General features: G+C 46.4%; 1 protein-coding gene across 1 annotated transcript in view; it reads right to left on the bottom strand.

Annotated features, from left to right (window-relative positions):
• Positions 1 to 25,709, bottom strand: part of LOC113802368 (FAT atypical cadherin kugelei) — a 135,015-nt gene that overhangs the window by 22,509 nt on the left and 86,797 nt on the right. The window contains exons 4-19 of the mRNA XM_070118461.1: positions 14,404 to 14,654; positions 10,753 to 10,995; positions 9,805 to 9,957; positions 9,223 to 9,439; positions 8,266 to 8,405; positions 7,262 to 7,503; positions 5,927 to 6,171; positions 5,413 to 5,599; positions 4,774 to 5,002; positions 4,162 to 4,414; positions 3,665 to 3,866; positions 3,265 to 3,436; positions 2,885 to 3,022; positions 2,179 to 2,343; positions 1,581 to 1,736; positions 279 to 450 (exon numbers count right to left, since the gene is read on the bottom strand). Of these exons, the coding sequence (XP_069974562.1) occupies positions 279 to 450; positions 1,581 to 1,736; positions 2,179 to 2,343; positions 2,885 to 3,022; positions 3,265 to 3,436; positions 3,665 to 3,866; positions 4,162 to 4,414; positions 4,774 to 5,002; positions 5,413 to 5,599; positions 5,927 to 6,171; positions 7,262 to 7,503; positions 8,266 to 8,405; positions 9,223 to 9,439; positions 9,805 to 9,957; positions 10,753 to 10,995; positions 14,404 to 14,654 (3,165 nt within the window). The remainder of the gene's footprint in view (positions 1 to 278; positions 451 to 1,580; positions 1,737 to 2,178; positions 2,344 to 2,884; positions 3,023 to 3,264; positions 3,437 to 3,664; positions 3,867 to 4,161; positions 4,415 to 4,773; positions 5,003 to 5,412; positions 5,600 to 5,926; positions 6,172 to 7,261; positions 7,504 to 8,265; positions 8,406 to 9,222; positions 9,440 to 9,804; positions 9,958 to 10,752; positions 10,996 to 14,403; positions 14,655 to 25,709) is intronic.

The following is a 25,709-nucleotide window of genomic DNA, read 5'->3' on the forward strand; positions in this document are numbered from 1 at the left end:
TTATAGCCAAGTGCTTAGGTACATGAACTGAATAAATACAAAGCAATTACAATACACTCTCTCTCACTCACTCACTCACTCACTCACTCACTCACTCACTCACTCACTCACTCACTCACTCACTCACTCACTCTCTCTCTCTCTCTCTCTCTCTCTCTCTCTCTCTTTCTCTCTCTCACTCTCTTTCTTTCTCTCTCTCTCACACTCACTCACTCACTCACTCTCTCACTCACTCATTCTCTCACTCACTCACTCATCTCTCTCACTCTCTCTCTTACCTCCGTCGTAGGCGCTGACGATGAGCTCATACTCGCTCTTGAGGCCCTCGAGGGTCTGCCTGAGGATGATCTCCCCCGTGGACCGACTCACGCTGAAGAGCTCGCCGTTGCCCCGCTGGAGCTCGTAGCGGACGTCGCGGTTCTCGTCGGCGTCGAAGTCGGTGGCGTGGACCTGCAGGGGCGGGGAGGGGGTGGTGGTGAGGAATGTGCAATGGGAGAAGATTGGAATGAATAATGTGTAATGAGAGAATGAAGCAATGAGCGAATATTGCGGTGAGAATGCTGCATTGTGAAAATGTTGCAATGAAGGAATGTTGTAGTGACAAAGTTGCAGTGAGAAAGATGTAATAATATAATGTTGCACTGAGAATGTAGTAGCGAGGGAGGTGCAATAACAAACAAATTCCTTTTTTTGTGTTTTTGATATATGACTGATATCAGACCAATTTGCGTTTTTTTTGTAAATTGAATGGTATTAAGGAATTTTCATCAATTTCACATAATGCCTTCGACTGACCATGAAAAATACACTTACACATTAATATTAATGATAATATATGATGCATTCCCTAAACAATCATTGAGTACAACAGAAGGAAAATATCTCCTGACCTTTAATCTTACTTCATCTCAATGCTCCCCCAACAACTAAACGACCTTCGAACAACGACAAAAAACGACCCAACACTTACCCTGAACACCACTTGGTTCTTCTTGGCGTCCACGGAGATCACGCCGTAGTAGGGTTTGTTTACTTAAATCCTCCATTATCTCAATCATTAATCTCAACCTTCCCAACAACCAAACGACTTTCGAACAACGACAAAAAACGACCCAACACTTACCCTGAACACCACTTGGTTCTTCTTGGCGTCCACGGAGATCACGCCGTAGTAGGGTTTGTTTACTTAAATCCTCCATTATCTCAATCATTAATCTCAACCTTCCCAACAACCAAACGACTTTCGAACAACGACAAAAAACGACCCAACACTTACCCTGAACACCACTTGGTTCTTCTTGGCGTCCACGGAGATCACGCCGTAGTAGGGTTTGTTTACTTAAATCCTCCATTATCTCAATCATTAATCTCAACCTTCCCAACAACTAAACGACCTTCGAACAACGACAAAAAACGACCCAACACTTACCCTGAACACCACTTGGTTCTTCTTGGCGTCCACGGAGATCACGCCGTAGTAGGGTTTGTTTACTTAAATCCTCCATTATCTCAATCATTAATCTCAACCTTCCCAACAACTAAACGACTTTCGAACAACGACAAAACGACCCAACACTTACCCTGAACACCACCTGGTTCTTCTTGGCGTCCACGGAGATCACGCCGTAGTAGGGTTTGTTGACGAAGATGGGGGCGTTGTCGTTCCTGTCCGTGACGACGACGTGGACTTGGACGTGGGCGACTCGGGCGGGGACGCTGGGGATGATGCTACGGACCTGTGGATGAAGGGGAAGGATGAAAAAGTTGAAGGGGGGGATGGGGAAATTGGAGAGGGGGAGAAGGATGGGGAAGTTAAAAGAGGGAGGGGGGAGGATGGGAAAGTTGTATTGTACACTTGTTTTGTTTTGCTGGGGATTCTTTCGGAGTTACTTTACGATTCTGGAAATTCAATAAGTGAAATATTGTATATGAACGCACGTATGTGCGTGTTTTGTCTCTCTCTCTCTTACTTTCTTTCTTTCATTCTATCTCTCTCTCTCTGTCTCTCACTCACTCACTCACTCACTCACTCACTCACTCACTCACTCACTCTCTCTCTCCCTCTCTCACTCACTCACTCATTCACTCACTCACTCATTCTCACTCCCTCCCTCCTTCCCTCCCACTCACCCTCTCGCTCGCTCTCTCTTCCAATCCCTCCGGCTCCACCATCCTCACCTCAACTATGAGTAGATAGTTATCCTGAACCTCCCTGTCGAAGGGCCTCCCTCGGGTCTGGATCACGCCTGAAGTCTCTCCTATCTCGAACATGTCAGTGGGATTCAGGATGCTGAACTTTAGGTGTTCATTCAGTTCGCTGCCCAGGACGTGCACCATCACCACCTGTAACAGAAGGAATTTTTATAATATATATATTTTTTCTACATTTCATTTTCACTCCAACATGAGTCAGAACTCTTTTTGAGAACGTGATAATATTTTTTTTTCCACGTTTCATTTTTTCGCTGTAACGTGAATCGGAATTATTTACTTCTGATCATGGTTTATAATTTCCCTTAAATACTGTGATGGTAATTAATTCCCCTTGTCTAATAAATTAATAACGATCACTACATTCCCATCTATCATTTCATCTAATAAATGGGTCATATTAACGACTACTATGTTTACCACTAGCTATTTTTCTTTCCAATGAACTACTTGTAACAAGAACCGCTACATCTACACCACTATCCCTATCCATAACATTGTTTTTTCTTGACTTCCTCCAATTCAACTTCACTTCTGGACTTCAAGACATCAGGATGATGTCCCACCTTGTCCACCCTTGTACTGATAACTATACCACTACTCCTATCTACAACAATGGATTTTCTTGACTTCCTCCACTTCTGAACTTCAAGACTTCAGGAAGATACCCCACCTTGTCCACCCTAGTACTGTTCTCCTCCACAGCGGCGAAGTACTTGTCCTCGCTGAACCTGAGGCCTGTGTTGGGGATCTGTTCCACGTGGATGTTGGCTGTGGTGCTGGAGGCGAACTGGCCATCATTCACAGTCACCTGGGGAAAGATTAAAGGTAAGAGCGTTAGTCAAAAGTCGTGTGGTTTTGCGTTAGTTAATACTCAAAATCTTGATGTTCTTTTCTTTCTTTCTTGACTTCTATGAAAACGATGCCTCTCAACTCATGTATCATAAACTTGTAAACCATATATATATGATATCCCTTTTTCTTTCTCGAATTCCATGAACATAGTCCTTCCATAAAGTTCTTACAATAAAAGACATATATCAAAATACTCACTTTCAGACGATAAAAACCAGCCAAATTCCTGGACTCGTTGACGGTGATCAGCCCCGTCTTCGAGTTGATCTTGAACTTGCCGTCCTTATTCCCGTCCGCGATTTCATACTCCAGATTAGCCTTACCATCGAAGTCCAGGTCGGTTGCATTGAGCTGCACAACAGCCACGCCACTGAAGAAAAAAGGTTTACATAGAAATGCTACATCCATTCATGATATGCTGGCTTACATGGGATTGAATCATTCCATATAGCATGATGGAACACTAAAAAACAGATAATCTCTTTCTTTAAATATATCAACCCATTATAACTTCTAAAATCCTCTTCAAGTAAAAGCATTTCAGACACACAATCTCCCCAATCTCCTTTCAAAATAAAAGAGAAAATAACAAACTTACACATTGGTGGGTATGAGTAAGGAAGCATTGTACTCCTGCAGCAGAAACCGAGGGGGTACATCGTTAATGTCAGTGATGGTGATCGTAACTGTGGCAGTGGTTGAAGCACATAGTCTCGGGTGGCCGTTGTCGTGGACCTTAACACTGAAGGTCACCTTGGACACCACCTCGTGATCCAGAGGTCCGACAGTCCTTATAGCACCTGGGAAAAGGGAAAATTCGTGATTATTAAAAGAAAAATCAGTGCTATTAAGCTTCTTTTTTATGTATCCTTATTTTTTATGATTTTTATTATTTCTTATCTTTTACCCTAAGATATTTATCAAGTAGATGAAAAAAAGAATAAACATATTTCTTCAACACGAATCTCATAACTCTGACAGATTCCAAGACAGACTCTGACACTCACTCACACACACACTCATTCACTCACTCACTCACTCACTCACTCACTCACTCACTCACTCACTCACTCTCTCTCTCTCTCGTTCCCCTACCAGTTGAGGAGTCGATGGCGAAGTACTTCCTCGCCTCCTCCTCCAAGATGGTGAACACCAAGTTGGCATTCTGGTCCGAGTCCTTGTCCTTGGCAGAGATGACCAGGGGCGTGTTATCCTCCATCAGGACGACTGAGTTGACTGCGGCAGCCTCGGAAATGTGGCCCACGTAGCTGCTCTGGGTGAAGTAGGGTGGGTTGTCGTTCTCGTCCAAGATGTTGATCACCAGGTGAGCTGTCGACTCCTGTCCGTTCTGGTGTAAGGGAAAAAGTAAGTGATCTTTTTAATATATTGAATAACCAGATGCAAACTATCCCCCCAAAAATCAGATTATACTCTACTATCAAATTTGGATTTAAATTCACACCAAAAAACGTATTTCATTAATTCTGAACACTATAAAATGCAAGCAAATCCATAATCTCTTTCTTGAAATATGATACCAAGCCATTACAATCATCTTCTAAATCCTCTTCCTGTAAATGCCTTTCAGACACACAATCTTCCCAATCTCCTTTCAAAATAAGAGAAAATTTCCTCTCCCTCTCAGCAAAAAGACACCTCCTCTTCTCCCAAACACACAACCCAGACCCCAGACCCCGAAGACCTTACCATCGACGACGCAAACACCGTGTAGTTGTAGGACTGGCTCTTCTCGTAGTCCACAGGGGCGTCGAGGGACACGGTTCCTGTAGAAGGGTTGATGGCGAAGGGAATTCTCCTGGAGTCCACGTTGAGGGAGAACACGACACCGAGGCGGCTCTCCACCTCCACGATCCCCAGGTAGTCCCCGACGTGGGCCTTCTCGCTCACCTCGAACACGTACTCCTTCTTCAGGAACCTAGATAGGGGTGGATGCAGGTCGTAAGGATAGTATGAGGATTTTTTCCGATGGGAGGCCAAGCGCTGGGACATTTTTTTTAATTGGGTGACTAACATTAAGGTATCTAAATTTTAGAGAATATCATTAAATCTATGAAGTTATAAAATGACACCAGGCTCGTATATGTGACTATGCCGCATACACTCTATAATATCACAATCCACACAAATCAATGATATAAAATTCCTTAATCTACCCATTCAGACATTAAAATCCTAAATTTACCCATTCATACACCATGAAAATCCACTCACTTCTATGACATTACAACCAGCAATCTACCCATCCATACAACATAAAAAACCCACCCCCTTCTATAACATCACAATCATTGAGCATTTACAAAAAACAAACAAACAAATACGCACCTTGGAGGAGCCCCATGAGCGATCTTGACATGGATGTTGACATTGACGTGCGAGTGCTTGGGGGGCGATCCGTTGTCACTGCCCCGCACGGCCAGCCAGTACTCGGGCATCACCTGTCTGTCCACTTGGCGCACCAGGGAGATGATGCCCGTCGAGGGATGGAGGCTGAACACGCCCCCGATGTTACCTGGAGGGGACAGGAAGGGTCACGTAATGTGTGGTAATTATGTGGTGGAAAAGAAGGGGTTGTAGAGATTAAGATTGATAAGGAAGTCCTTTTCTGAGGTCTGTATTTTCGATAGATTTTGAAGTCCTTTTCTGAGACATGTATTTTCGATAGATTTGAGTGAAAGGGTGAATGTTCCCTTAATATTACCGATAAGGAAACCCTTTTCTGAGACTTTTTGTATTACCTATTTCAACTAAAGGGTAAATATCCCCCTCACAACCCCTACACGACCCCTTTACGACCCCCTAAACAACCCCATCAGGACCCCTCTCACGACCCCCTTACCTGAGATAATCGAATACGTAATATCCCCGTTGACGCCCTTGTCCCTGTCGACGGCCACCACCTCCGTGACGGCCGTGCCCACCGCCGCCGTCTCCGTGACCGTGCCGTTGTAGAGGGTGGCGAGGAACTGCGGCGCGTGGTCGTTGTAGTCCCTGACGCGGATGATGAGGCGCGCGTAGTCACTCTTGATGGGAATGATGCGGTCCTTCACGCACACCGTCAGGATGTGGACCTCCTGCACCTCCCTGGAGAGCATGGACGGAGAGGGTTAGATAGGGGGGTTGGAGGATAATGGATGAAGAGGGGATGAAGAGGATGAGAGAAGGATGTCGGAGGATGGATGGAGAGGGGATGGAGAGGGGATGAAGAGGGTTAGATAGGGGGGTTGGAGGATAATGGATGAAGAGGGGATGAAGAGGATGAGAGAAGGATGTCGGAGGATGGATGGAGAGGGGATGGAGAGGGTGAGAGAAGGGCGCTGGAGGATGGATGAAGAGGGGACGAAGAGGGTAGGAAAGGGGCATTGGAGCGTAGATGAAGAGGATGAGAAAGGGGCGTTGGGAGATGATTGAAGAGGGTGAGGAAAGGAGCGCTGGAGGATGGATGGAGAGGGGATGGAGAGGGTGAGAAAGGGGCATTGAAGAGTAGATTAAGAAGATGAGAAAGGGGCGTTGGGAGATGGATGGAGAGGGGATGAAGAGATTAGGAAAGGGGCGCTGAAGAGTAGATGAAAAGGATGAGAAACGGGCGATGGAGGATAGATGACAAAATTGAATATGGCGAGGAAAGAAGTCGAGGTGGTGAAGGATAAACAAAAAAGATGATAATGATCGGTGAATAGTAAAATGTACCAACTGTGTTCTTGCTACTCTCTCTCTCTCTCTCTCTCTCTCTCTCTCTCTCTCTCTCTCTCTCTCTCTCTCTCTCTCTCTCTCTCTCTCTCTCTCTCTCTCTCTCTCTCTCTCTCGCTCACACACACACACACACACACACACACAACTTTCAGCCTCACTCAAGTATGCTTCCAATCTCTCATTCTCCCTTTCTCTCTCCCTCTCACCATCTACCATCCTCCTCAGCCTCACTAACATACACATCCCCTCACTCATTCCCCTAGGTCCCTCCCTTCCCCCTTCCCCTCTTCCCTCCCTCCCTCTCTCTTCCTCACCTGTCCATGCGTCCTTCCCTTCCCCTCCCTTCCCTCCTCCCCTCCTTTCCTCTTCCCCTCCTTCCCTCCTCCCCACTCCTTCCCCCTCCTCTCCCCCCCTTCCCCTCCTTCCCCCTTCCCCCTGCCTTCCCTCTTCCCCTCTTCCCCTCCCCCTCTATCTTCCTCACCTATCCAGCGGCTCATACAGAACGACGTCCCCGCTCTCCGGGCTGACCATGAACTTGGAGGCGGAGGCGACGTGGGCGGTGTTGACGAGCGTGAAGGTCAGGTGCTTGTCGGAGTCCGGGTCGGAGGCGGTGAGGGTGGCGATGGTGGTGCCCGGGGAGGTGTTCTCGCCCACCTCCACCTCGTACGTGGGCTCCGAGAACGCCGGCCGGTTGTCGTTCACGTCCAGCACGGACACGATCACCTGTGGGGGGAGGAGATGATGTAGGAGTCACAAAGGAGAAAAAAAAGGAAAAATAATAGTGATAAGCACAGGGACACGATCACCTGTGGGGGAGGATATGATGTAGGAGTCAAAAAGGAAAAAGAAAAATGAAAATTAATAGCGATAAGAACACGGAGACGATCACCTGTGGGGGAGGATGTGATGTAGGAGTCGAAAAAATAGGAAAAATAATAGTGATAATAGTGATCAGAACACGGATACGATTACCTGTGGGGGGAGGATATGATGAAGGAGTCAAAAAGAAACAAAGAAAAAGGAAAAATATATAAGAACAAGAAATATATAAAAACAATAAGAAATAAAGAAAAAGAAAAAATAATAGTGATAAGAATACGGAGACGATCACCTGTGGGGGGACGGTATGATGTAGGAGTTAAAAAGGAAAAATAAAAAGGAAAATTAATAGTGATAATAGTGAGAATAGTGATGAGAACGCGGATACGATCACCTGTTGGGGAGGATATGATGTAGGAGTCCAAAAAAGAGAGAAAAAAAACTAACAATAGTGATAATGATAATAATGACAATAATAACAATATGGATATATACTGATAACGTAGGAGTAAAAAAAGTAACAAGAGTGATAATAGTGATAATGATATTGATACTTTTATACAAAAGAAAAAAAAACTACTACTACTACTACTAATAATAATAAAAATCCAAGAAAAACATGAAGACAAACAGGTAAATCCCTCAAACAAGGTCAGCTGAACCCACCTGGCTGGTGACCGTGTAGACCCCGTCCGTGACCCCGATGGTGAGGTTGTAGAGGGACTTCTTCTCGGCGTCCAACTTGCCTGCCAACATGATGCTCCCCGTGTCCCTCCCGATGGCGAACTTGTACTCCTCGTCGCCAGCTGGGGGGGGTTGGAAGGAGGGAGGGAGGGAGGGAGGGAGGGAGGGAGGGAGGGAGGGAGGGAGGGAGGGAGGGAGGGAGGGAGGGAGGGAGGGAGGGAGGGAGGGAGGGAGGGAGGGAGGGAGGGAGGGAGGGGGATAGGAGGAAGGGAGGGAGGGAGACAGGGGGGGGGGGGCGGATAGGAGGGGGATAGGAGGGGGACAGGAGGGAGGGAGGGAGACAGGAGGGGGGGGGGAGACAGAAGGGGGACGGAAAGGGACAAGAAGGGGGCAGGAGGGAGACAGAAAGGGGGCGAGGAGAGGGGTAAGGGGTTAGAAAAGTGAGTTACAGACACTATATGCATACGTACAACGCGGTGTGGATATCAAATTACTTTAATACATCTTAGTGTCTAAATTATGTTAATATACAAAAACGAATGAAATCTCAAATAAACATATCCACAAAAAATATCACCAAAACCGAAAAATGTAGAATATAAATTAAAAACAAAAACAAAAAGAAATGCACTACGAAGCTGAAGAACAGAAGAAGGAAGAAGCAGAAGAAAAAAGTTGATGACGAAGACCAATAATAATAAGTACAAAAAGAAGAACCCGAAATATACGAAGGAAAAAAGAAAGATAAAGGAGAATAAAAGAATAAAAGACAGAAAAAGAAAAAAAAACAAAAGAAAAAGAAAGAAAAATAAAAGACAAAAAAAAAAGAAAGAAAGAATAAAAGCCAAAATAAAAATAAAAAAGACTAATAAGAAGAGATAAAAAAAAAAAAACGAAAAACAGAGAAAAAAAAATCTCAGAAAGACCCCTATCCCTCACCTATGATATCGAACCACACGCGGTCGCCGTCTTCGTCTCGCGCGCTGATGAGGGTCACGTGCTGGCCCACGGGGTCACTCTCCAGCACCGTGACCCTCGCCTCGGCCTCCTCCAGGATCGCCGGCGGGGTCTTCGAGTCCTCGGGCACGGGCACGACGTCGATGACCACCAGGCAGGAGCTGGCGTTTCGAGGGCGACCGTTGTCTATCGCTTGGACCTGGTTGGAGGACGAGGAGGGATAATAACAATAATAATAATAATAATAATAATAATAATAATAATAATAATAATAATAATGATAATGATAATAGGAATCGTGATCCTGGTTCAATACAAGCACGAAATAAAACCAAAAAATACAAAACAAATTCCTAAAAAAAAAAAAAAAAAAAAAAAAAAAAAAAAAAAAAAAAAAAAAAAAAAAATAATAATAATAATAATAATAATAAAATAAACAAAAAATCCAAAATCAAAACCTAAACCACAAAATGACCCACGAAAAAAAAAACTAAACCACAAGATCAAACCGAAAAATCCAGGACGGAAAATAAATAAAGTCTTCACCAGGTCCAAGGAACTCACCGTGAACTCGTAGTCCTCCTCGGGGTTGAGTCCGGACTTGGCTGAGATGATGCCCGTCTTGGGGTGGATCTTGAACGTCCCGAGCCACTGGTCGCCCTCGATGCTGTAGCTGATGTCGCCGTTGTCGTCCTCGTCCTCGTCGACGGCCACGACCTGCAGGTACGACCACCAGAGGGGTGCCGGATGTGAGTGCCACTCTCTCTTCCTCATTCTCTCTCTCTCTCTCTCTTTCTCTATCTAATCTCTCTCTCTTTCTGCCGCTCGTTTATTTTGTTGTTGCTTCTACTCGCGCATAAAAAATTATTCTGAATGAACTTTATGGAATGAAACGAGCCAAAAAAAGGAAAAAACAAAAACAAAAATGCTGCATTCTCCGTGTTGCGAAGACCAACAGGTTCGGTTCGGAACGTCTTGGTCTCGGGGTGCTTCCAAGGGGACAACCTCGGCACTCATGTGAATCAATTTTGATTAAAAAAAAAAGACGAAAGAAATATATAAAATGGAGATCCGTCTTGTGAATCATCCGTTTGGGGTTAAGAAAGGATATGATCTAGTCCAATTCTCAGCAGGCAAGAGATGGTCGCATGGTGTGAACGCAACATCTGACAAAAAAGCAAGGAAGATACACATAAAAATATCAAGCTACAGATTCTAAAATTCTAATAAAAATCTAAACTCTAAATCAACGTACAGATAAGCAGTCTACTTTTCCCCAGCTTTCCCCCATGGAAACAGAATACACACAGATACACAGAATAAAAGGGGATAACCTCTACTATTTACACTAGGGGCACTAGAGAGAAAGAGAAGAAAAGACCAAAAAAAGAAGAAGAAAAACAAAGATGGAAGCAGAAATGCCAACCCACCCGTGAGATAAGATAAAAAAAAGGGGAGATGAAGCCTCTACGCTACCTACAACGGAAACCTTCCCTGGTGGATCCTCCTTACCCTACAGATAGGCACAAACTCCCGCTCCACCTCCTCCTCCACCATCTGCTGGTCCTCCAAAGTCTCCACATGGGGAATGGGAGTCCAGAGGCCCCTCAAGGAGTAAGGCATCGCTCCGGATCCCTCCTCGTCTTCTTCCTCCTCCTCCTCCTTTTCTCTCTCCCTCACCCTTCCGCCCACAGACGCCCACACCCTCGCATTGTCGTAGGGGAGGAAGTAGTCCGCGTCCAGCGAGGAGGCGTTCTACACGACGATGGGGCGGGGGGAGGGCAGGGGGCAGGGGGGAGGGGTTAGAGGAGCAAGTTAGCGTAAATTAGTCGGCTAAAGTATGGGTTAAGAAGCGGGTGTAAAACAGAGGACCATAAACGGTGTTGTTGTTGAGTTTGCGCATGACAGCCGAAGGCCAAGAAGCGCACGTGACAGTTTCTTTCCTTTCCAGGGATTTTATTTAGCTGTCATGTGGCTACATTGGACTCGTCTGGTCATACACAAATGCTAAGTGACAAGAGAATGAATCATTACAATATAGACAGAGGGCTGCTTGCTACTACAATTAATATTAGTGTTCTATAATTACATTCTATATATATAAAAAGTTAAATACATCAATGAAATTATCTTAATACATTGAAAATATTAATAGCTTCATGAGAAAAGAAAAAAATAGAATATAAAAAAATATAGAAAAGTGCATAAAATATCAGTTTATATTCATGTATTTTAAGGTTATCATCAACTCGACGAATTTAAAAGTCTAACAAAGTGCACATATTAAAAAAAAAAAAAAATAGTTCTCTTCAAAATGCAAACATCCAACTGGTTTATCGTCACAACAAGATCAACATTGTAACTTCTCATTCTCTTCTAGCCTCGCACAGGGGTATCATTATTTACATCATTCTCAGACACGTCTCAGACATGTTTCAGACACGTTTCAGACTCGAATGCGACCACGTGAGCCGCCCGTGCATGCTCATCCGCCTTGCTGTCGAGTGCCCATGACAGGGAAAGAGGCAAGGGAGCGCCCATGAAGACAGCTGGGAGGTGGGGAGGGAAGGGGTGGGATGAGGGAGGGAGGAGGGAGGGGGTGGGATGAGGGGGGGAAGGAGGGAGGGGGTGGGATGAGGGAGGGAGGAGGAGGGAGGGGGTGGGATGAGGGGGGAAGGAGGGAGGGAGGGGGTGGGATGAGGGGGGGAAGGAGGGGAGAGGGATGAGGGGGGGAGGGAGGGGGTGGGATGAGGGAGGGAGGGAGGGGGTGGGATGAGGGAGGGAGGGAAGGAGAGGGATGAGGGGGGGAAGGAGGAGGGAGTGGGATGGAGGGTGGAGAAGGGGAGGGATGTGGGTGAGGAGGGAAGGAGAAGGATGAGGTGGAGGTGGGAGGGAGGTAGGGAGGAAAGGAGGGGGGAGGGAGGGGGTAGACTGAAGTGGGAGGGGGTGGGTTGAGATAGGGAGGAGGGAGGGGGGGTGGGTTGAGATAGGGAGGAGGGAGGAGGGAGGGAGGGTAGGAGAGGGTTAATGTGGGAGAGAGGCAGGGTGAAAAAGAAGGTGGGATGGAGGAGAGGGGAAAGGGATGGGAGTGGAAAGAGAGGAAGATGGGGAGGCTAAAAAGGTGAGAGAAGAAGGTAGAAAAGGGAGAAAAAAAAGCTTTCGAAGGAAGAAAGAAGAAAGCAAGAAGAAAAGGAGAAGCCAAAAAAAAGGACAAAAGAAAGAAAAAAGGAAAAAGAAACACGAACCAGAAAAATTAAAAAAAAAAAATAAAAGGAAACAGGAAGTGGAGTAAGAAGAGGAAGAGGAAGAAGAAGAAACCAGAAATTGCAGTCTCATCCCGCCACCCTTTCATAAAAAAAACCTTCCTCTAATATCACTGTTTTGTACAACGACCAATCTCAATGAAAGGACACTCTGGCCAGGCACCTTCTACACCCTCCATTTCCCTAATGCAACTTTTATGTAATGTATGACCTCTCCTTTATGTTCCCCTTTGTAGCTCGGAGCCACTAATGGAGAAAAATAAATCCAGGTGAAACAGCACACAATGCGAAACGGGGGAAGTGGAAGAAGGGGAAGGAGAGGGAGGTGGAGAAAAGGTAGGATAGAGGGACGAAGGAGTGGGGAAAGAAGAAGATGGGAGAGAGAGAGAGAGAAAAAGGGATACAAGGGTGTGGAGTGATTGGGAGGGAGGGAGGTTGGGGGGTTAGGAGAGGGAGAGGGATTTGAAGAAATAGGAGAGAAAAAATAAGCGGAAAAGGGTGTGAAAAGAGAGGGAGAGAGTTAGGTTAGGGGCGTAGGGAGAGGGAGGGAGAGGGACTTAAATAAAATAGATATTTTCCCCTCTCAAGTTTCGCTTTCAGAGTCTGAAACGTATCTGTATGAGAATACACAAGGACAACCTGCCTTTTTTTTAAATCAGAAACAGTGATGGCATTTTAAAAAAATTATATAGGCACGTGTTCCGTCACTTGAACACGTGGTTCATGCTAAGCTCCGCCATCTTGTTTCACAGTTGATTAGATTTGGTTTTAACGTTACAAAAACAAATACAAGCAAGGAAAACAAACAAAAACAAAAACAATGGCAGACTGTATGTCATACGTACACACCTGACATAGGTAAACAAAATACAAATAGCATTAAAATTTACGAGCGACCCACACACGTCTGTCACTCCAGACCTAATCCTTCTACTGCAAGACAAGAATAAACAACTAATTGGTATTCAAATGACACCAACATCACCCTTTAATCCGATCGATACCCAGATACCCAAATCCTCCCCGAATGAGTTTCAATCAACGTTCAAAAATTACAATAAGTTTGGAACACATTACAATAGTTGGAACTACTTTTCAAGGCGGAATGTTAGTGGAAAGTTAAGAGGCTTTTCTGTACACAATACACAAACAAATTTGGTTAAATCTACGACAATTTGCGGGTACAATGTTATCGGATTTCCATTTCTCGTTCCATTTGTTATTAATGTTTATGTTTATTTGTTATTTCAACATTCCCGACAACAGACCAGGCTAGTGAAACGGTGTTAGTGTTAGACAAAGAGCGCTGTGACGGCGCATTTATACTTTGTTTATATCATGTGATTATCAGGCAAGGTGAGAATGAGGAGGATGGCGATGATGATGATAAAAAAATGAGGAGGAGGAAAAGGAGGAAGTATATTTTTTTTCTCGATGACATGAAACGGAGGAAGTGAGAATTTCTCCGAAAAAGATGGAGAAAAAGGAGGAAGGAAGAAAAAAGGGAGGAAGTAAGAATTTCTCCGAGAAAAGAAGGAAAAGAAGGAAAGGAAGAGAAAAAGAAGGAAGTAAAAGGAAGGAAAAGAAAATGAAGAAAAAAAGACGAAAAGGAAAAAAGGAAGTAAAAGGAAGGAAAAGAACAAAATGAAAATGAAGAACATGAAGAAGAAAAAACGAAACGGAACAAAAAAGGAAGAAAAGAATAAGAAAAGGAAGAAAAAAAGACAAAAGAAAGAAAAAACAGCCAAAGGAAGAAAAGAGAATAACCAGAAGAATAAGAAAAGAAAAGAAAAAACGATGACAAAAATGCCCATGACGCGAATGAAATCTCCCCTCCCGACCCCCCTCGCGATGACAACCCCAAACACCGCCGACTCCACCCACGCCCCTCCCGACTTACCCTTCCTACGGGCATATCCTCGACGTACTCCTCCTTCTGCGTGGGCGGCCGCGGCAGGATGGGCACCGAGAACTTGTAGAGGCTCTCGAGGAAGGCCGGGGCGTGGTCGTTCTCGTCCAGGACGTTGACGGCGACGTAGGCCACTGACGCGAGGGACGTGGCGGGGTCCTCGCCGTCGCGGATCGTCACCTCCAACATGTGCTCGGCGTGTTGCTCGCGGTCCAGCTGGCGCCCCGTCGTCCGGATCTCGCCTGGGGGGGAAGGAGGGAAGGGGGGGTGTCAGAGAGGGTTATAGTGTTTTCTAAAAAAAATTCTGAAAATCTGTCTGTGTGTATGAGGTTATTTTTTTTTAAGGTTTTCGTTAGCTGTGTCAAAAAATAAAAATAAAAATAAAAATGCATACACACATAAATAAATAAATAAATAAATACAGACACATGAATAAATCAATCAATCAATCAATCAATAAATAAATACGTAAATAAATAAATAAGTAAATAAGTAAATAAACAAACAAACAAACAGATAAATAAATGAATAAATAAATAAATAAATAAATACATTTTATATATATATATATATATATATATATATATATATATATATATATATATATATATTTACGTGTAAGGAGACGTATGTATGTACATATGTATGTATGAATGCAAATGGCATTCATAAATATAATGTTCCCGGTAAACACACCTTAAAAAAAAACAATAGCATTCTTATCCATAAACATAATCGGTTTTTGACAAGATGAAGGTAAAAAAAAAATGCAAAAATTTTCCAAAATCGTTTTTCCGTTTTAGAAAGTGGTCGCTGTAGGCCGGAAGACACGTAAACATCCTCATCTTCTGTGTCTACTTTCAGGAAGTTAAGAAGGAGGGAGGAATAAACAGATCGTAAAAAGGAAAAAGAAGAAGAAGAAGGAAAAGAAGAAGAAGAAGAAGGAGAAGAAGAAAAAGGAGAAGAAGAATTTTTCCTCACTTAATCCTTCTTCTTTCTTCTGTTTACAGTTCGTAAACAGAAGAAGGGGTTCAGAGAGAAAGAACAAAAAACAAGAGAGGGAACAACAATAACGGAGAGGAAAAGACAAAGAAAAGATGAAAGGAAGGAAGGACGGAAAGAAGCACAAGGAGAAGAAGGGAACATGAGAGAATGAGGGGATGATTAACAGCAAAAAGGGAAGACGAGGAAAACGAAGAAGAGGAAGAGGAGGAGGAGTTGGAAGAGGAGGAGGAGTTGGAAGAGGAGGAGGAAGAGGAGGAAGAGAAGAATAAGAATGAGAAGGATAAGAAGGAGGAAGAGAAGAAGAAGACGAAGAAGAACAAGGAGAAGGAGAAGAAGTTGAAGGTAAAGGAGAAGGAGGAGAAGAAGAAGACGAAGAAGGAGAAGAAGAACCATGAAAATGAGAAGGAGGCGGAGGATGATACGGTGAAAGAGAAGGAGGCGGAGGATGATAAGGTGAAAGAGAAGGAGAAGAACAAAGAGAAAGAAAAACGAAGAAAAGGAGAAGAAGAACGAAGAACGAACAGAAGGATAAGAAGACCGAAGAATACAAGAAGGAGGAGGAGAAGGAGAGTGAGAATGAGAATGAGAAGGAGAAGGAGGAGGAAGGAGGAGCGAGGAGAATTAGAAGGAGGAGAAAGAGAAAGCGAAGGAGAAGGAGGAGGAGGAGAACTAGAACAAGGAGGAAGGAGGAGAAGGAGAGTGAGAATTAGAAGGAGGAGGAGGAGGAGAAGGAGGAGGAAGGAGGAAGGAGGAGCGAGGGCAAGGGCCGCATGCAGGGCTTTGAGACTAATTAATCCGAGCGGAATGCTCATCTTCACTCTAAATGTAATGAAGCTGCTGCGCCAGCCCGGGTGCCTCCGCGCGGACCAGACTCGAGGGAACAGGAGGGAAGGAGGGAGGGAGGGGAGGGAGGGGGAAGGAGGGAGGGAGGGGGAAGGAGGGAGGGAGGAGGGAGGGAGGGAGGGGAGGGAGGAGGGAGGGAGGGAAGGGTGGGGGAAGGAGGAGGGGGAAGGAGGGAGGAGGAGGAGCTGCTGCAGCGCCCAGGTGCCTCCGCGCGGACCCGACTCGAGGGAACAGGAAGGGAGAGGGAGGGAGGAAGGAGGGAAGGAAGGAGGGAGAGGAGGGAGGGAGGGAGGGAGGGAGGGAGAGAGGGAGGGAGGGAGGGAGGGAGTGAGTGAGAGAGGAGGGAGGGAGGGAGAGGAGTGGGGAGTGGGGGAAGGAGAGGAGGGAGGGAGGGAGGAGGGAGGGAAGGAGGGAGAGGGAGGGAGGGAAGGAGGGAGGAGGGAGGGAAGGAGGGAGAGAGGGAGGGAAGGAGGGAGAGAGGAGAGGAGAGGGAAGGAGAGAGAGGGAAGGAGGGAGAGAGGGAAGGAGGGAGGTGGAGGAGAGAGGGAAGAGAGGGAGGGGAGGGAGGGAGGGAGGAGGAGGGGAGGGGAGGGAGGGGAGATGGGGGGAGGGAGGGGAGGGAGAGGGAGAGAGAGAGAGAGAGAGAGAGAGAGAGAGAGAGGGAGGGAGAGAGAGAGAGAGAGAGAGAGAGAGAGAGAGAGAGAGAGAGAGAGAGAGAGAGAGAGAGAGAGAGAGAGAGAGAGAAGACGAGAACGAGAGAAAGAGAGAAAGAGAAGGGAGAGAAAGAAAGGAAGAAAGAGAAAGAGAGAGAGAGAGAAAGAGAGCAAGAAAGAGAGAGAGAGACAAGAGAGAGAGACCAAAAGAAAAAAAAAGAAAAAAGGAAAGAAAAAAATAAAACACGAAAAAAAAAAAAAAAAAAAGTCAGAGAGAACGAGAGAGGGAAAGAGAGAGCGGAGCGGTAAAGGAGTTATTGATAAGGCAGAATTAAATTGGGCCGCGTCACACACGACTGCACATACAAGCAACGCCGGGGATCATTTCAAACTGAATCCCAGATGAGGTTCCAACAACATCGTCCCCGGGAACCTATGATCTCACTCGACTCCCATTCCTCTTCAGAAAATTGGGAAGCAAAGGGGCGTGTGATGGGACATGATCGTTAGAAAATCGAAGCCGCTATCATTGGACTAAATGTAATCTTTTTTTCTTTTTTTTGCAACGGTTTGGGTGTATAAGAAAAAAAAAATGTATATAATCATCACTTTTTTCTGCATGGTTTGGGTGTATAAGAAAAAAAAACTAAATATAATCATAACTTTTTTTTCTGCAAAGGTTTGGGTGTATAAGAAAAAAAAGTAAATATAATCATTTTTTTCTGCAACGATTTGGGTGTATAAGAAAAAAAAATGTATATAATCATCATTTTTTCTGCCACGATTTGGGTGTATAAGAAAAAAAAGTAAATATAATCACTTTTTTCTGCAACGATTTGGATGTATAAGAAAAAAAAAGAAAACTAAATATAATCATCACTTTTTTTCTGCAGCGATTTGGGTGTATAAGAAAAAAAATGTACAGATCGTATATTAATTAAATTATCGCATGTAATTTGCATTCCTTTTTGGCGACTTGATTGGATGACAGTTAAATGTAAATAAACCGCGCGCTGGGAATCTGAATTTGAATGGAAAATCTTAATTAGCAAGACTGGTAACACTTCTGTAATCTCAGAATCATATCGGTTCATGCATTGTGAGACGGCGCCTTTAGTGAGACGCACGTACGCACGCACGCACGCATGCTCGAACACATACATGTCGGGAATTGGGTTTGGGGGCTCTCCCCCCCCTCCTCTCTCCAGTTCCTCCACCTCCCCTCCCCTCTCCAATTCCCTACCTTCCCCCCTTCTCTCTCCACTTCCCTACCTTCCCCCCTTCTCTCTCCTTCCCCTACCTCCCTCCCCACCTCTTCACTTCCTACCTCCTCCCCTCCCCTTTCCACTTCCCTACCTCCCCCTCCCCTTTCCACTTCCCTACCTCCTCCCCCTCCTCTCCCACTTCCTCCTCCTCCCCCTTCTCCGTCTCTCCACTTTCCCTTTATCCATTTCGGAACTTAAACTCCACTGATTGCTTCCACCTCCACTTGTCTCCACTTCCCCTTGCTCTACTCTTTATTTCAACGTCTTCTACTTCCTATTTCCTCTTTCTCCTCTCCTCCACTGCCCTCTTCCTCTTTAGTTCTCACTCCCTGCTCATTTCCCCACTCCCAAATGCCTGCTTCCCCACTTCCCCTTCCTCCACTCTCCCTTTCCCCATTTCTCCACTCCCCACTCCTCTCTTCTCCATTCTACACTACCAACATCCCCCCCTCCCCTCCATCCCCCACTCCCCTCCTCACTTCCCCCTTCTTGCTCCCTTCTCCCTCTTCCCACTCCTCCCTCCCCTCTTCCCCTCCCTTCACTCCTCCTCCCCCCTCTCCCCTCCTCCACTCCTTCTCCCTCCATCCCTCCACTCCCTCTCTCCCCTCTTCCCACTCCTTCACTCCCCTCTTCCCCTCCTCCACTCCCCCTCCTTGCTCCCCCTGTAACGCTAACATGAGGTGGCACTGAATTATGTAGGAGGTGATGCTTCCGAAGACATCTGCAGAATAATGCTTTATTAAGAACCTCTCTACAGCAGAACACGCTAGCATTTCCTCCACGGAATTCTGTGACTTACTGTGTCCCTGTGTGTGTGTGTGTGTGTGTGTGTGTGTGTGTGTGTGTGTGTGTGTGTGTGTGTGTGTGTGTGTGTGTGTGTGTGTGTGTGTGTGTGTGTGTGTGTGTGTGTGTGTGTGTGTGTGTGTGTGTGTGTGTGTGTGTGTGTGTGTGTGTGTGTGTGTGTGTGTGTGTGTGTGTGTGTGTGTGTGTGTGTGTGTGTGTGTGTGTGTGTGTGTGTGTGTGTGTGTGTGTGTCTTTGCTCATTTCACTTTTTTGATATTGTTCTTTTCTTCTTCTTTTTTCGTTTTTGGTATTTTTTAAGTTTCTCTCTCTCTTTCAAGTTTTACCTTTTTTCTTTTCCTTTCTGCTTTTTTTTTCGTTTTCGTATTTTTTAAGTTTCTAGTCTTTTCTGTCTTTCTCTCTCTGTTTCTGTTTCTCCCACTTTCTCGATCTCTCTATTCCTCTCTCTCCCTCTCCCCTTATCTCTCAACTTCTTTTCTTCCTTTTCCTCCCTCTTTCTCTCTCCCTCGTCCTCCCTCCCCTCCCTCTCGCTCTGCTCCCTCTTTCCCTCCTCTCTCTCTCTCTCTTTCGTCCTCCCTCCCCCTCCCCTGTCTCCCTTTCCCCCTATTTTCTCCCCCTCTCTCTCTCCCTCCCTCCCCTATTTTCTCCCCCTCTCTCTCCTCCCTCTCTCCCTTATTTTCTCCCCCTCTCTCTCCCTCTCTCCCCTATTTTCTCCCCCTCTCTCTCTCCCTCTCTCCCCTATTTTCTCCCCCTCTCTCCCCCTCTCCATCTCTTAAAAACCTCCCCCCGGGGCCATCGGCGGCAGAGACAACCACACCTTAGTTTACTCCCGATATTAGGCTTCCTGAGCGCCCCTTCCGCAAGGTCCATCCGCCCGTGTCCTCGCCAGGGGATCCTCGACCCTACGGCTTGCCACGGCCCGGCACGTTATTGGCCCCCGAGACGGAGAAATAACACCCGGGGTCGCTGGTGGTTTCAATCTCCTTTTCCGAAGACGAAATTGAAGGTCGCGGGAGTTTGCAGCGGCGGCCATAACACCTCTCGCATGTCTTCCCCTTCCTGTTTGTTCGCTCTTATTTCATTTCTCTCTCGTTCTTCTTCTTCTTTTTTAAGGGCCTTGCTTCTCTTTTTTTTAAGTATCTTGTATCTTGGGTCTTGTCTCTCTCTTCTTTCTGCTCTCTCTCTCTCTCTCTCTCTCTCTCTCTCTCTCTCTCTCTCTCTCTCTCTCTCTCTCTGTCTGTCTCTCTCTCTCTCTTTCTCTCTCTTTTCTCTTAATCTCTCTCTCTCATCTCTCTCTCATCTCTCTCTCATCTCTCTTTTCCATTCTCTTTCCTCCAATTCCATTCCATACCTCTCTTCCCTCTCTCTTTCTCCCTTTTCCTTCCCTCTTCCCTTTCCCTTCCTCCTCCCTCTCCTTCCCTTTCCATTCCTTCTCTCCCTCTCTCTCCCTCCATTTTCATTCCTTTCCCTCTCTCCTCCCTCCTTCCTTTCCTCCCTCTCTCTCTCCCTTCTCTCTCCCTCTCCTTCCCTTCCATTCCTGACTCCTCCCTCCCTTTCTCCCTCCCTTTCCCTTCCCCTCTCTCCCTCTCCCTCCCTTTCCCTTCCCCTCTCTCTCCCCCCTCCCTGCCTCCCCTCCTCCCTCCCCTCTCTTACTTCCTTCATTATTCGAACTCGTCAAAACAACTCCTCTGGCAGTAGTAAGAGAGAAAATGAGGGGACAGAGTGATGCTAAAAAAAGTTGGCTGGCGGGTACGGGCATAAAAACATGGAGATAGGCACATAAATACATATACATACGCAAACACGTAGACACACACTTACACACACACACAGATACACAGGCACACACACATTCTCTCGTTTCTCTTGTCTCTCTCACTCTCTCTCTCTCCTCACTCATTTACTCACTCACTCACGCACGCACACGCACACACACCCTCTCACATTCAATCTCCCTCTCCCTTCTCTCTCTCTCTCGCCTCTCCTTCCTTTCCTCTTTCCCTCTCCCCTCCTCTCTCTCCTTTCCTCTCCCCTCATTCCCTCCCCTTCACTCTCCCCTCTTCTCTCTCTTTCAATCTCCCCTTCTCTCTCTCCTTTCCTCTTTCTCCTTCCCTCTCACCCTCCTCTCTCCTTCCCTCTCCCCTCCTCTCTCCTTCCCTCTCTCCTCCTCTCACTCTCCCCTCTCCCCTCTCCTCTCCTCTCCCTCTCCCCTCTCTCTCTACATCACTCTCCTCTTCTCTCTCCTTCCCTCTCCCCTCCTCCTCTTTCTCCTTCCCTCTCCCCTCCTCTCTCTACATCACTCTCCTCTTCTCTCTCCTTCCCTCTCCCCTCCTCCTCTTTCTCCTTCCCTCTCCCCTTCCGCTCACTCTCCCAAACATATATTCCGAAAACTGATCTCCTGTCATTATTAATGGCGACATCTTGCAGCCGTCGATGAGGATTTCCCTCGGAGACAAGACCTGATACGCGGTGCCAATGTTGGTGCCAATGTCGAGATATTATATCGAAATTGTAATCGCATTTAGATCATTCTTGTTGGCGATAACTAAACGAAAGTCCAAAAGGCATTATCGTTTTAAGGGAATCAATAAAAGAGAAGGGAAAACAAATCATACAAAGCTAATGCAGAAATACAATAAAAAAGATAAATAAAAATATGCTGTGAATAAGAAGAAAAAGAGAGAATATATAAATCTTTGACGTTTCGTGTAAGAACCCCCTCTCCTTCTCACGAATTCTTAACCATTATTCTCTCTCCTCCTCCTCCTTCTCCTCGTCCTCCTTCTCTCTCTCCCCTCCTCCTCCCCTTCTCCCCTCCCTGTCCACCCCTTCGCCATCCTCTTCTCCTTTACACGTGTCAAGAAAGGTAGAAAAAAAGGAAATAGAAAAACACGACAAGAACAAAAACCCGACATGATTTATCCCGCACGATGACTAATAATTAATGATGACGAAGAGGAATAGAGAGAGAGAGAGAGAGAGGGGGGGACGGAGCGGGTGATAAATGGCGCGAAGGTGACAGATGGAGAAATAGGAGCAGGGGGGAGAAGGAGGGAGAAGGAGGGAGAGAAGGAGGGGGAGGGGAGGGGGAAGGATACACCGAGACGCGTGTTCGTGGAGAGGGGACGGGAAGAGGGGGAAGGAGAAGGAGGAAGAAGGGGGAAAAGAGGTAAAAAAAGAGAAAGGACTGTGGGAAGAGAGGAGCGAGAGGAAGGAGGAATTGGAACAGCGAAGGAATTACCCATTTCCTGTTGTCATACTGTTCTTTCTCCCCGTCCTCAGCACAGGATGCCACGCACAAAACTCTACGCACCCGAAACCCGCGTTTCAATAACTGGATTGAGACGCTGTTCACAGATGACTTCCGGAGAACGAAAATAGTAAGAGAACAGAGAGAGTGGAGGGGATAGAGGGAGGGAGGGAGGGAAGGAGGGAAGGTTTGGAGGAGGGAAAAGAGGAGATGAAAAGAGGAGAGGAAGGGAGGGAAGGAGGGAAGGGGTGGAGGAGGGAAAAGAGATGAGAGGAGGAGAGGAGGAGAAGAGGAGAATGGGAGAGGAAGAGAAGATGGGGAGAAAGATGATATAGATATATAAAGAGAGAGAGAGAGAACGAGAGACTACTAAATGGAAAAAATAACGAAAGAGAAACATGCAAAAGAGAACCATAATACATCAAGAAAGAGGGAAGAATGGAATAAACAAAACAAAACAAAAGAAGAAAACAAGGGAGGGAAAGAGGAGGAGGAGGAAAATGAGGAGGCAAAAGAAGAAAAGAAAATAAGAAAACAAGGAAGAGAAAGAAAATAGAGAAATCAGAGAAGAGAAACAAAAATAGGAAGTGTCGGAGGAAGAGGACACAAAATAAGAACATTAAGAAAACAAGGAAAAAAAAGAAAAATACGAAGAACAGGAGGAAAAGGAGACAAAAGAAAAACATCAAGAAAGCAAGGAAAAGGAAGAAAAACACGAAGAAGAGCAGGAAAAGGACACAAAAGAAATACATCAAGAAAGCAAGGAAGAGAAGGAAAAACACGAAGAAGAAGAGCAGGAAAAGGAGACAAAAGAAATACATCAAGAAAGCAAAGAAGAGAAAGAAACATAGGAAGGAGAAGAGGAGGAACAGGAACAAGGAAGAGAAAGAAAAATAAGAAGAGTAGCAGGAATAAGTGGAGACAAAAGAAGAACATTAAGAAAACAAGGAAGATAAAGATAAATAGGAAGAAGAGGAGGAAGAAGAGGAAGAGGAGGAGGAAGAGGAGGAGGAGGAAGAGCACCACACACCAGCTCTTGCCCCGCGTCACCGTTCAGCTGGAAAATTGTTTAGTTCAGAACCCCGACGTGATCATCGCGCTCATCTGGCTGTTTACAACGAAAGAGGAGCTGGGCGAATGGGGAGGGAAGGAGGGAGGAGGAGGAGGAGGGGGGAGGGAGGGAGGAGAAGGAGGAGTGGACGGAAGGAGTGGAGGGAGGAGAAGGAGGAGGGAAGGAGAGAAGGATGGAGGAAATGGAGAGAGGGAGGGAATGAAGGAGGGGGAAGAGAGAGGGTAAACAGGAGAGCAGGAGGAAAGAGGAGAGAAGAAAGAGGAAGAGAAGGAAGGAAAGGAGGAGGAGAGGAAGGAAGGAAGGAGGAGTGGAGGGAAGGGAGGGAGTGAGGGAGGAGTAGGAGGGAGTGGAGGAAGGGAGGGAAAGGAGGAAGGGAGGAGAAGGAAGGATGGAGTGGAGGAAAGGAAGATGGGAAGGAACAAGGAGAGAGAGGAAGAGAGGGAAGGGAAGGAAGGGAGAGAGGAAGGGAAGGGAGGAAGGAAGGAGGAGGAGAGAGAGGGGAGGAAAAGGAGGGAGGAAAGAAGAGGGAAGGAGGGATGGGAAAAGTAGAGGGAGGGAGAGCAGGAGGAGAGGGAGAGAGGGAGGGAAGGGAGGAAGGGATGGGAGGAGTAGAGAAATGAAGGCAAGGAAATCAGAGTATTAAATGAAGGGAGGGATATGGAGGGAGTGGGGGAGAAAAGGAAGAAGTGGAGGGGAAGGAGGAAGAGAAAGTGAGAAACGGAGGGAGTGGGGGGTTGAAAGAGAGGAGAGAAATGGAGAGAAGTAAGGGAGGTAAATGAAGAATAGGAGAGACATAAGGACGAAGGGCAAGAAATTTAGTGAGAGGAAGAAGTATATTGAGGGAAATGAAGGAGCGGAAGGAGGGAGAGAGCGAGGGGAAATGAACTGAGTGGGAGGAGGGAGGGAAATGAAAAAAAAGAGGAGGAGAATGAGAAAGACGGAAGGAGGGAAATCAAGAAGTACAGAAAGAGGAGTAGCAAAACTGAGATAGGGTATCGGAGGAGGAGGAGGTAGAAGGGGAAGAAAATTAAGAGGAAGAAAAAACGAGGAGGAGTAGGAGAAAGAGGAAAAAATAAAGAGGAGGAAGAGAAAGAGAATGGAAGAAAAGATAGAAGAGGAAGAGGAGGAGGAGTAGGAAGAAGAGAAAGAGAAAGAGAAAGAGGAGGAGTTGAAGGACTAGGAAGAAGAGAAAGAAGAAAAAGAAGATGAGTAGGAAGAAGAGAAAGAGAAGGATGAGGAGAAGGAGCAGGAAGAAGAGAAAGAAAAGAAAGAAGAACAGGAGGAGAACAACGACAGCAGTAGGAATAGAGAAGGAGGGATAATAGGAAAGAAGGGGAAAGAAAAAGAACAAATGAGGACGAGGGTTTGACGAGACAGCCTGCTCATCAGAGCGGCGCGGCGAGGACTCCAATCACGAGAAGTGGCAACTCCTTCGTCCTTCCTTCTCTCTCTCTCTCTCTCTCTCTGTCTCTGTCTCTGTCTCTGTCTCTGTCTCTGTCTCTGTCTCTCTCTCTCTCTCTCCATTCCTCCTTCCCTCCAATCCTCTCTCTCCCCTCCATTCCCCCCTCCTTTCCTAAATCACACACCCCCTCCCTCCTTCCCTCCCTAACTCCTTCTGTTCTTCTCTCTCTCTCTCGCTTCCCTCCTCTCTTAGCTCCTTTCTCTCCCTACCCTCCCTCCCTAGCTCCCTCTCTTCTTCCCACCTTCCCTCTCTCCGGACCCTCCCTCCCTCCTTCCCTCCTTCCTACCCAGTCTCCCTCCTCCCTCCCTCCCTCCCTCCCTCCCTCCCTCCTTCCTACCCTCCCTCTCTCGCTCACTTCCTTCCTTCCTTCCTCCTTTCCGCCGTGACACTTCGAACCACGACGACACTCTCTCTGATGGCCTTTGGTGTCGGGGAACCCTATAGCGGGGGGGGGGGGGTTGAAGGAGGTTATGAGCGAGGGAGGAGTTAGAGGTTGTGAGAGAGAGAAGGAGAGAGAGAAGGAGAGAGTTGGACGTTGGGAGGGTGAGAGGGAGGGGGGTGGAGGTTAGGAGGAAGTTGGGAGGGTGGGAGGTAGATTGAGGATGGAGTTGGTGAGAGGAGGGGGTGAAGGGAGAAGATAGGGGTGGAGGTTGGGAGAGAGTAAAGTAGGGGAGGTGGAGGTTGGGAGAGTGAGAGAAAGATGGGCTTGGAGTGAGGGAGTGAACGGAATAGGATGTTGGAGGTTAGAGGTTGGGAGAGAGGGAGCGAGGGAGAGAGATAGGGTGGTTGAAGAGTGAAAGAAAAAGAGGGTTGGAAGTTTAGGGAGATGAAGAGTGAGAAAGTGGAGTTGGAGGTTGGAGTGAGAAGGTTGGGGGTTAAGGTGGAAGTGGAATCTACCGCTTCAAGATCTCCCTCTCTCTCCTCTTCTTGTGCCCCTCTCGTTTCC

This window comes from Penaeus vannamei, chromosome 42 (genome assembly GCF_042767895.1).
Source record: "Penaeus vannamei isolate JL-2024 chromosome 42, ASM4276789v1, whole genome shotgun sequence".
NCBI classification, from domain to species: domain Eukaryota; kingdom Metazoa; phylum Arthropoda; class Malacostraca; order Decapoda; family Penaeidae; genus Penaeus; species Penaeus vannamei.